The sequence below is a fragment of the Pipra filicauda genome, unplaced genomic scaffold (genome assembly GCF_003945595.2).
Source record: "Pipra filicauda isolate LSUMZ 115617 unplaced genomic scaffold, ASM394559v2 scaffold80_size11013439_pilon, whole genome shotgun sequence".
Classification (NCBI taxonomy): Eukaryota; Metazoa; Chordata; class Aves; order Passeriformes; family Pipridae; genus Pipra; species Pipra filicauda.
Genome location: NW_024104987.1, coordinates 8,861,693 through 8,873,847, shown reverse-complemented (window position 1 = coordinate 8,873,847; position 12,155 = coordinate 8,861,693). Strand labels below are relative to the sequence as shown.

The 12,155-nt window shown below is 45.9% G+C and overlaps 1 protein-coding gene across 1 annotated transcript in view; it reads right to left on the bottom strand.

Moving 5' to 3' along the window:
• The window catches only part of FOXK2 (forkhead box K2), a 47,552-nt gene extending 45,121 nt beyond the window's left edge, over positions 1 to 2,431 (bottom strand). The window contains 2 exon segments of the mRNA XM_027715651.2: positions 1,939 to 2,365; positions 2,368 to 2,431. Of these exon segments, the coding sequence (XP_027571452.2) occupies positions 1,939 to 2,365; positions 2,368 to 2,431 (491 nt within the window).
• Positions 2,432 to 12,155: the final 9,724 nt, after the last annotated feature.

The window sequence follows — 12,155 nt, the reverse complement described above, 5'->3', positions numbered from 1 at the left end:
TCACACCAAAACTACTTGCTTTCCAATCATGCTTCAGCCATTAATGTTTGAAGCAACTAAGCTTGATTCTTAAAATTCAGGAGCCCATCTTCAGTGTGACCAGTTAAATCTACAAGGAAACTCAAGAACACAGCTACAAACAATATTAGTCATCAGCAATTCACAGCAAGGACTTGTTAGAAGCAGACAGGACTCTGGATTTGCCTGAAGCCTCCTGTTTAAAAACAAAAAAAAAGCTTTGCAAACAATGAAACTACTATTTCCCCATTCAACTCCAGTAAGACTTCTGTTTTATAAACAGGTTTATTTTTTTTTAAAGCAACAAAGCAGCATTTGCTCCTGATCACCAACCTAATTATGACCCTGTGGACTCTTCCTGCCCTTCAGGGGGAAGCTCAACCCCCCCGTACAGTGACTGGAGCCCCTCGTTCACCACTCCCCTGCAGGGCTGAAGGCACAGCACCTTTTATTTACCAGACTGGATGGCCCATCACACCTACATTTTGTAAGCAGGAGATCACCACTTCCACCAGTCCACAGCCCTGCAAATGGGAAGCTCCGTGTGTGCACAGCCCAAGGAATGGTGTCACCTCCGAGCAAATGCCAGTTCCTGCACCACCACCCACGGGCACTGGGGAAGAAATTTTAACTACGAGCAACTTCTCATCAGCGCTCAATTAAAAAGTGACACACAAAAAATCCTTCCCAATCTTCTTTCCACTTGAAAAGCGACACTGGTGGAAAGAACTAGAATAAATTACAAGTCAGTGGACAGCATGAAGAAGCTGTATTTCTTTTTTTTTCTCCTAAGGTCTTAAGCATTTAACAGAATGCTACTGACTAAATTACTCCAACTAATTCTAGACTGTTTGCAATCAACATATATCATGCACAATTGTGCTTGCAATTAGTATATTACACCAAACTGTTTACAAAGAATAAAAGTATTTGATCTGCATTTCATAAACGCGTTAGATTAAAATACAGATTAACCACATGTCAAATAATTATTAATATTCAAAAGCAGAAAGCAAAAATAGAAGTGACAGTTAAAGGTCAAACAAGTCCTCCAACTATACTCAGGATTATACAACTCTCCAGACGCTGGCACTGTTAAAGCCCAGAACAGGCATTTCCTAGAAAGCAGCAAGGTAAGACAATTTGATTTTCACAGAGGAACCAGGTGGGGACACCAACATTAAGCCAACAAAGCAGAAAATATACACCACCGACGTCCTAAACACAGTTTAAAAGCCTGTAAGGCATTAAGGCTGTGTCACTGATGGCATGTGCTTTATAAAGCCACAGCGCTCGTAACCTTTTTGGTATTTCTTAGTCAAGGCAGCTAAAATACACTAAACCAACACACTTTCACTTTTCCTACATGTGACTCCTGAGAGCACAGATCACTTATTTACAGTTCAACACACCCTTAAATGTCGCGGGCAAGGCCTCACGTATCCCCCTAGAAAATCATTCTGCACAGACAGTTAATGTTTGGTAATGGCAAAGGAATGTATTACCGCTTAAAGCCCCTTAATACATTTGTTGTCACGTAAGGAAAACATTCGAAAACGCTAAGGCCAGCAGGAGCATTTCACGTGGACGGCTGGGTTTACCCGTGAGAATAAACGCTGAAATCAGGCAAAGAAACTGCCACAAAAAACCAGAACAACCCCCCTGCGTTCTGCCAGAGCCCCGGGGGGGCTGCAGGATTCTGACGCTCAACCCGGAGCCCCCCGACGGTGCAGAACCGCCCGGGAGGGTTCCCCGAAGCCCGAGAGCGGCGCCCGGGGTGCCGGCGGTCGGTGCGGGGGAAGGACGCGGGGAGGGCAGGGCGGCGGTGCCGGGCGGCGGCGCGGGGGGCCGGGGCCGCTCCCGGCCGTGCCCCGCCATGTGCCCCCGCGGGCTCGGGCGGGCCCGGCCCCGCGTACTCACACTCGCGGCAGCTGCAGCGGCGGCGCCCCGCGCCGCTGGAACACGCCGTCCACGAACACGCCGTTCTTGCCGAGGCAGCGCAGGTAGAAGTCGCCCCCCGCGCCGCCCGCGGGGTCCCCCTGCGGCGGGGGTGGCGGCCCGTCCGCGCCGGCCGGCGGCGGCGGGGGCGCGGCGGTGAAGATCTCGAGGTGGCGGCGGGAGATGAAGCTGGAGTGGCCCATGCTCACGTCCACCGAGCCCTGCGAGGAGTTGCGGCCGATGGTCACCGAGCGCTTCTTCATGAGGTACTCGAACTCCCGGCCCTCCAGCCGCGCCACGGCCGCCGCCGCCGCCGCCGCCGCCATCTTAGCGAGGGACGAGCGAGGAGCGGCCCCGCCCGCACCGGCCCCGCGCCGGCCCCGCACACAGCAGGGAACGGGGCCGCGCGCCGGGCCTGACGCACGCGCGCGCTGACGGACGTCCCGCGCGGCCAATGGCGGGCCCGCACGCCCATGGGGCTATGGCGGCGCGGCCAATGGCGGGCGGCGCCGGCCCCGCACGGCGCGGGCCCGGCGCGAGAGCGCTCGGGCGCGGCCCGGAAAACGCGGAGCGGAGCCGCGCGCGGGAGCGGAGCGGGCCGGGCCGGGCCGGGCAGCGCCTCCCGCCCGCGGCGGGGACGGGACGGACGGGGCGGCTCGGGGAGAGACAACGCGGCCCCACGTGCCCGCCCTCACGGGCCTCGGGCACCCGCGGGAGGCTGTTGGCACCCCCCGAGGGGATTGTGACCCAGGCCCCGCACCTGCCCGCCGCCAGCAGCGCCCGCAGGGACGGCACCGGGCGGGGGGGACAGTCGAGAATGGAATAAATGCAAGCAGACAAACAGTGCTAAAGGGTGGGCACGAACCACCTGGAGAGTGCTGAGTACCTTCTCAAAATCAGCCTTGAAATAGATACACTATAATATATAGTAATAATAATAATAATTTCTATCCCTCATACACCTCTGACAGAGGGTCACCTTAAACCCAGACGTAACTCGCCCTCTCGGAGCTCTGTAACGTGCACGGCAAACCGGCACAGCGCCTCACTTTCCCAGGTTCCAGGTAAGCCAGGCTGTATCTGTGCACAGACCTCCTCGGCTCAGTCCCAGTTTTCTCAAGAACTAGGGCACAAAACCCGAGCGAGCGACCCGACACACGCCCAGACAGACACCCGAGCGCTGTGTCCGTCTGTCCCTGCTCCGCGGCCACGGCGGGGACCGGCCCAGGGGACAGCACCGAAACACCGAGACCCGACCTGGAAATAAATACCGCAGGCTACCAAACAGACAGCATTAACTGCACTCAGCTTGTCAAGTATCTGCAATTACAGGGTTTTACCTGATCCAAATCCTCACTAACTGTTACAAGGACAAGGCACTGTCACAACTGGGAAGTAAACAATTAAGAAACACTTTCGGCTATAAACTGAGAGGAGGGTGCTAAAATGTATTCTTGCTCATATGCCAACATCACTACTGCAAAGACATCATGGCAGCACAGCCCACGTCACCTCACGGGTTCTCCAGCATGGTTTGTGGAGAAGAGGGTTGTGTTGTTGTTTATTTGGGCTTTTTTACAGCACTGACACTCACTGTTGTTTATTAATAAAAAAATCGCCCAGAGGAGCTGTGGCTGCCCCATCCCTGGAAGTGTCCAAGGCCAGGTTGGATGGGGCTTGGAGCAACCTGGGCTAGTGGAAGGTGTCCCTGCCCTTGGCAGAGGGTGGAGTGAGATGAGCTTTAGGGTCCCACCAACCCAAACCATTCTATGAACTCGGAAGACATAAAACATTTTAACACTTCCGACAGAACCAATCAACTTGTAACAAACATCCAGCAGCAAATTCGAAATTGAAACTTTCGGTTTTGCACATTTGACTCAACAGCTCTTCAACTGTAGATCTATTTCCCACTTGCTCAGGAACAGAACACAGTGCCTGCTCCCTGCAAAGGGACTGCAAACCTCAGTTCTACCCTTGGGATTGTACCAGCATTCCCTACAGGCAGCTACAACACAATTCCATCCTGGTTCAGTCCGTTTATACAACCCATACGCACATCAGATGTAGCAAAATATAGCAACAGTTTAGAGCTTTGGTTTCTTTTAAAGAAAACTTTAGTTAAATCTTGCCCACACTCTGGTATTTAGAATCAGACTTTCTTCTATACCAACATATGTTTGGCACAGAAAATGTGGAGCATCAGGGAGTCAGTTATGACTCCCTGATTCTCAGCTTGTTTTTATCCCTCGGCTCTCTGGCTACAGAAATGTTGTGCCTGCTGCACTGACAATCAGTCCGGGATCCTGAGGGCTCTGCTGGCTGAGATTACCCAGGGATTGCCATCTCCTAACACACCCCCAGAGAGAGAAAACCAGCAGATTGGGAGAGCAGCCAGGTGAACTCCCACCAGGCCAGCAGCACTGGCACCGCCCCTATGGCTGCTCAGTTCACACAAGTTAAAGGCATTGGTGCTACTTCAGTGTTTTCTGTTATGTGAATCACAGCTTTGTTAGTTTGCATTAATTCATTAATAACATCCAGTAGTAAATTCACCAAGCTGATATAATTGCTGTCCTGTTCATAATAGAACAGCACAGAGAATGCAGCCATTGACATGGATTTTTACAGTCTACACTGAAATTCCTTTTTGAGGGTCCCAGCACCACTGAGCTGCTCTGGGAAACGGGATTTAACACCGGCAGAAGGTCTGTTTGCCTTTTAATGACCAGCACTGCAGAGCAAACACCAGATCCCATTGTCAGAGGCTTCACTCATTTCCAAGAGGAAGGCTGAGATCTTTCTGCCCATGTTTTTCTGAACTGGTGCTGAACTGGCTTTTGTGACCACAAAAAGCCACAGGTACAGGTCACCCCAACCTGCCCACCTGCAGGTCTGGGCCCTGCTGCATAAACCAGGAACCAGGGCAGGTACACATGTGAACAACTCACAACTCTTCAGTGCTGTTCTGGGTCTCTGGGTTCCCCAGAAATCCACTCCTTGAACTCAGCCTGGCCCTCGTGTTGGAGCTGCACAGCAGACACATCCCATTCCACACTGTTTTTTCCCTGCCAGTTGAGTGTAAGCAAAAGGCCTTCTCCTCTGTCTGCTTTGCACCCCCTTTAACTATACAGGACAGAACCAAGCTACTGACCAAAATTTGATCCTCTCTCCAAATTTCTGCAATTGCCACTGACAATAAGCAAGGTCTCAAAGCACTCCTTGCACTTCATGCCAAGTAGCCCAAAGTTATCCAGTCCACATGGGATTACACAGCAGCACCTGACTGCAGCACAGGAGTTAAGGATCAGCAGACAGATCTTATCTGGATCCCCTAACCTTAAACAATCTGGCCTGAGTGGAACAGAAACATATAAGTACTGTGTAAAGTATAACCTATTAATATTGGGGGTTTTGACCAAACTTTCCTTAAACGACTACATATTTTTAGACTTTTTCATTTTTTACTTAAGCTCTGCTGTAGCAACACAAGGGTGTTCATTTACAGGCTGCTTGTGCTTGGGGGTACTAAACTGTCCTAGCATCAAGTTTCTTGGGTTTTCTTATTACATATGTGCCCTGTACTGAGAGCTACAAAGGGGTGCAGCAGCTTCTCAAGATGCACATTTTCACAGCTCCAAAGCATGGAATACTGTTAGAGGAACATGATGAATCATCAAGTAGATTAAGTGACCCTAATTGCTTACTTTGACACAACCAGCATTAAACAGCTTTTACAAGCCATTAGGAGCTATCCATAATCTTTTTATTACAGCAAGTGTCACAAGCTTCCAGTGAGATTTGATTTTTTGTTAAACAAAAATCCTACAAAGTTAATTGGCAAAACCACTTCTCAGGGAACGTTCACGTGCGATGGAACAAAATAAGCCCTTCAAATACCAGACCCTGCACAACTGAATGAAAAATGATTTCCCATGTTAATATCCCTGCACCTGACAGGCACATTTTTTTCCACTGCCTAGGTGAGAAACCCTTTGTAAGCAGGAAAAACAGCCTCAAACCCAGAGCCACGTTTTGAAGTAATCCCGATAACCGTCCTGGAGCTCCTCACATGCTAAAATTTAACGAGGTGTGTAAGAGCCAGCAGGGCTCGTGCTGTGATTTAGTCATTTTCTCACAAGGGCATTTTGGTCAAGGGGAAAGGGTTAAAAAAGCATGGTGTAATTAGTGCGAAATATTGAAAACAGCAAATGGTCGGGATGGTGGGGAGCTCCCCAGGAACCCAGCCAGTTCCTGAAGTGACTTTAACATTTAGCAGGACAAAAATCAAGAGCTGTACCTCAAATGTGATTTTGATATTTTCCTTTATGGATGGCTTTCAGATCTCTTTAAGTAATAAAGCTGGAAAGTGTAATACTCCTAAAAAGCCTAAGACACCCAGAAGAACATGTTTTTGTAGGAGGAATGGGAAGGAAGGTGAACAGAGCTACCTGACCTGCCACATGTTAGCGTGCTACTGACCTCAGAGGGAAGAGCAATGTACAAGCCAAAACCACCCAGTGGCTCACTGGGCCAGCAGCTCGTTTGTAGAACTGCTTAATTACCCTGTCCATCCTAACCACAATCTGCCTGGTCCCTAATACGACCCAAAGAACCAGTCAGCATTTCTTACAAGTGCAAGGCAGAAAGCTTCTGGCTCAGCAATCAGTCACTGACACAGAGCAATTGCTTTCCTCCAGGTGGGGAACCCATCCAAAAACTAAGAAAAAAATAATCGGGCCAATTAATTCTTACCTGCAAAGAGCAATTGCACAAATGACCTGAAGTGGTTTGGGGAGGCCAGCAGGCAACTGGCCCCACGCTGGCACAGAGCAACTCTGTGAGTGACCAAAGGATAAAGCCACAGTGCCTTGGTGCGTTGTGAGCAACAGCAGACAACAAAAAGATCAAATACACACCTTGAACAGAGAGTATCCCATCCACCCTCCCAGGTGATCACTCTGAAAGGAACTCCCCATCCCCACACCACCAAGTGATTTTTAGAAGCTGCAGCAGCATCTCTTTGTTAACTGGAAATGCAAACCCCCCTTGCTTTGCAATCCAGCCTTGCCTGATGCAGACCTTTGCCAAAGAAACAGTCAATTCATCTTCAGGCTTCTATTTTCTGTTTAAAATTTTGACACCACAGAGAACACTGGACCTGCTGATTCAAAAGCACTGAAGTTTTGTTACCCACTTCTGACCAAGTGTTCTGGCACAAGGAAGTCCTGAAGCACCATCAGGACACTGAGCCCTCTCAGCTGCACCACTCACTGTATTGAACGTGGATCATTAGTCACTGCCATGGGTTATGACCCACAACTCTACTGTGACATTTTCCTTCAAGTTTATTTGCCTTTCTTTTGCCAAGGAATGCTAATCCCACCTCTTTGCTTGGATCAAGAAGTGTACAGCAATTTAAGCAAATACTTAGAGAAGTACCTGTCAAAACACACCTGAGACCAAACTGCCTTTTCCATTTTTGCTGTCAGAATTGCTCAGTTCTGCAACATCCCCATGGAAAGCATCCTTATGGCTCCTTAATTCTTTGGGAGCTCAGATTGCATAGAGTATTTTCTGTGCACTCCCAGCTGTACATGTTTGAATAAAATGACGTCATTTTCTTCAAAAAACTAAGAATGGCTGGCACTTCTCTTTTAGAGGAACAGCCCCACTAGAACACATCCAGTCTATTCACCAGGATAGAAGAATTTTTACTCCTCCCTAATCTTGAGCTGATTTTTTTTTTCAGTCTCCTTTTAGCACCCCTCCATCACATACCTTTATGATACGGTGCCATAAACAAACTAAACCATACAAAAAATAAAAAGAAAAGCAGCAGATTGAGCTGCCAAGGTCCAGCTTATCTGGCAGAGGTGTTGCAGGCATCTGGAGGAGGTGAGTGCAGCAGTACCATGACACATGGCAGAACAGGGTCTAGAAAACAGGAATAGAAGCTGTAGCTTGGTTGGCAGAAAAAGAGAGATGAGAGGGAGTGGGGAGTGTAAGATAGGGCAGGCCAATGTATAAATAATTTAAATTAATCAAAACCAGACAGGAATTACAGAAATGTGAATCAACTACATGAAACAGATAAGCAAAGGCAAATTAAAACCAATTTCAAGTGTGAATTAATAAGAATCGACAAGAAAAAGGGGCTTTAAAACAATTATTTTCATGACAGAGAGTTCTAATTGAGATTTGTCATTTCAGGAGGAGAGAAAACTTTTATCAAAATCAGTTTGGTTTGGGGTTTTTTTGTTTGTTTTAAAATCAATGCCATTTGCTCAGCCAACAGAAAGCCAAAAGGAAAGGAACAGTGAAAAACAGAGACATATTTTTCTTTATGTCTGTCTCTGAAATATTTCTTACTCTGTCCAACAGGGTAATTACAGAACTTAGCAAACTTCAGGCAAGAGTTACTGAGATGTTGAGGTATGAAAAACTATTACCCAAAGGTTAAGAAATGGTCGTTGTTTTCAGTAGAGACGAGACAAATGTTACCTAAAAAATGCAACAAGGCTAAAGCACAGTGAGACAACCTCATGTTTATAAGCTTCCTATAGGAAAATTGGCTGGAAGCACACAAAGAGATCCTATAAGGGCTATGATGACAGCAGCACTATTTTTCACATCCATATAAAGTATTTAGCACTGGTATTTTTTTATTGCATAGCCAAAGCATGAACAACTTGACATAGGAAATTTTCCATCCCTGTTAGAAGTCCTACAGCGCAAGGACCAACCTCTGCTCTGTTTATACCCAACTTACCAACTATCAGTCTTGCCCACAATTGCATTTGTAACACTGACATAAGATGGAACTGCTGAAGAACCTGGGTATTTCCCAAAACTGCGTGTGGAGACTGAAACTAAGACTGCACATAAATGATCTAAACAAAAACAAAAAGCACTTTAAAATGATTTAGACAAAAACCACAAACAAATTCTGTGCTGGATGGATGATGTTTGAGTCCTGTGCAAATCATGAGGTGTTCAAGCAACCTCCAAAAGGGCAGGGGGAGAACAACAAACATTTCTGATAGGACAGACAGGAGTCTTTTCAAGATTCAGACTCATGTCAACATGTCTCACAATTCAGAGAGCAAGCACAGACTAGTCAGAGTACCTTAAAAAAAAAAAAAAAAAAAAAAAGTTGCTCAAATATCAATACCAAAGTCCTTCTGACACGGTGAGGAAAGGAAAAAAAAAAAAAAATCAATAAAAACCAATTTATATCTACTGCAAATAGAACAGAATATTGAGGCAGAAAGATGTCACTTACTTTACACATTCACCTGGGTGGTGCATAATAAGCACTGTAAAGGTCAGTCCCTCGGGGGAAAACAACCACACATGAGGAAAACAGTTCCTTTCTGAGGATATTCAGAATTCCAACAGACAGACACTACCATCCATGATCAGGAGCAGAAAAATGAAGCTGAGTCTCAGCAGTCAAAGGCCACCACAGGGCTGTGTGAGGGAACAGCCAGCAGAGAGTCTGTGACCAGAAGCCACTGATGCTCAGAGACAGTAATTACTGACAGATGTCCAAAGACAGAGCAATAAATCTCTCTGCTGAGGACTCGGGTTCTTCAAAGCTCATCTCCTCTACCTCAATTTATTTGGCTAATTGAATTAGCCTGTGGTTAATTTAAGATTATATTCTATTTTCATTTCAGTCTCAGAAAAGGAATGATGCAACAGACTGTATTCCAACCAGCAACCAACCAACCTGCCTCGTGCCCGGCGTTCCCAAGGGCCGCGAATTCCCGTGCCCTCCGTGGGGCAGCCCTGCTGCCATGGGAACTGCCTGTTTGGATCCTGACAGAACTGAACACAGGAGGAATGGGAAACAATTCACAGGCAGTTTTTACAGTTGCCACACTCAGCAACACGCAGTTCTTATTAAACCACTGAGTGAGGGGCAAAAATGGGACAAGGAATCACAGAATATCCTGAGCTGGAATGGACACATCGGGATCATCCAGTCCAGCTCCTGGTCCGGCACAGACACAGACACCCACCCTGTCCCTGAGAGTTATCCAAACACTCCTGGAGCTCTGGCAGCCTTGGTGCTGTGCCCACTGCCCTGTTCAGTGCCAACCACCCTCTGGGGGAAGGACATTTTCCTGAGATCCAACCCTGAACATGTTATTCCACTAAAAACCCAAAAAAATACAAGAAAACATTTTTCTCAGCAAAAGTCATGGAAAGCCAACATGAACAGAAGCATTTCTATACATGTAATATATATATGCACACACAATAATAAATAATACTATAAAATGCATTTAAATAGTAAATAATACTATAAAAATGCATTTGAAGTTTTTCTGAGGATAGACTGTAGCACCAGAGAAAAACAGTAACATGGATCAACTCCACAGCAGAGCATATTCCTCAGCATCAGCTACGGGACTTTTTTGACTTCCCATAAGCTGTTTATGCCACCTGAAACTTGCTGAGTGCAAAAGCTTTGCAGTTTTACTACTGAAAATACAATATGTTAATACAGCAACCATAAAACCTAAAGATTATGAAAAGAAATCCAGCCATTTTTTAACAGGATCCTCAGATATAAACAAAACCAAAACCCATGAGTAGAAGTAGAGCTGAGATATTAGTGGGCTGCAGCTGACATACACATATTTCCCTTTCTCCCACGGGCACAAACTTAAAACTGAAATCAGTCAACTTTCATCCATCACCATTAACATTTTTAACTCGAAATATTTTCGCAGAACACTTCTTCCCCTAAGAGCATTAATTTTAGAACCTGTCTGTAAATAGAGCTGCTCCACAAGCCCTGCCCTGCAGAACTGCTGTCCCTGCCCTGGGGCTGGTCAGTGCTGGGCATGAGAGGAGAAGTTCAGCCAAACAAACCAGCAACTCAACAGCTTCATTAGTGGGTTGGCAGGCTCCAAGGATTCTAATGAATTTTTAACTTTCTACTAATCAGTTCCAAGGGACTATTTGTATTTTCCCCCCATCACATCCCTAATGGCACTTTTCACTCAAATTGCCTTTATTTTATTTAATAAAGCTGGGGGTTTTCCCTTCCCAGAAAACACTTAGTAAGGAGTTATTTGCAGGAATCAAACTGATTACTGATGTAAGCACAATTCTGCAAACTGACCTGTGACATGTGACTCAATGCATTTCCTCTGTATGTGCTGGTCCAGAGCTCTCCAGTTATGATTTTATTGCCAAGTTTGGGGGCACCCATTGTTTCATTTCTCCTCCATTTTTATTAAAGAAAAAAGGAATATAGAGAAAAACATGCTTCCCATAATTAACACCAGTAACAATCTTCAATTATTTCCACAGATACCATTTTCCCTTTGCAGATTTTCAACTTTTTCTGAATATCAGACATCTGTGATTCTGTCTTTGCACAAACCTAAACATGTAAATGCAGCTGAAAATCTCACTCCATTAAGTTTCTTCCTTTGCAAGAAAAGATTGAAAGGCTACTATTCCCAGTAAAAGTTACAGTAATTCCTGAGGCAGGGTTTTAGCACATAAGAGAGGAAGAAAAACATCACTCACAGCTGTAACTGAATAAAACAAGATTAGGATGGATGTAAGCAGGAAAGGAGAAAGAATCACTGGACATGCAGAAGAGGAACATTTTTGTATCTAATGATACTTTTTTCCTCTCTAATTCCCAATACAGAATTTTAAATAGAAAAATTATCCTCTTTGAGAGCACCTGCTGTCATCTCACCATTAAATGCATCCACACTGCACTGCAGCTTGGAACTCACCTCTGCCATTTACACAACAAAGACCTGATATCAACAAGTAATCAGAATTTGAAACAAGTGAACTTCATCCTCACAAACATCTTTTTTCCCCCTCCTAATACCAGTTTGTGGATTTGGTTGGGTTTTTTTGGAAAGGGATGAGACAGTGGGCAAATGAAGAAAAAAGTGCTTAAAAACAGCATTCTGGAAGCTCATAATTTTAAGTAAAACCCTTAATATCCTCTTTCTAGTGCTAAACAGGCTTTAAATTTGTCACTGAAAGCAGGTACTATTTGCCTAAGATGCCAGAATAACTTGACATTATAATTTAAGTAACTGGATCAGCTTTTTCCTCGATGCTTTTATGAATGACTACAAGGTGAGAAGGTATTTCACGACACATAAATATTTAGCCAACGGTTCAACCACAAGCTTGCAGTGGTAGTGTCA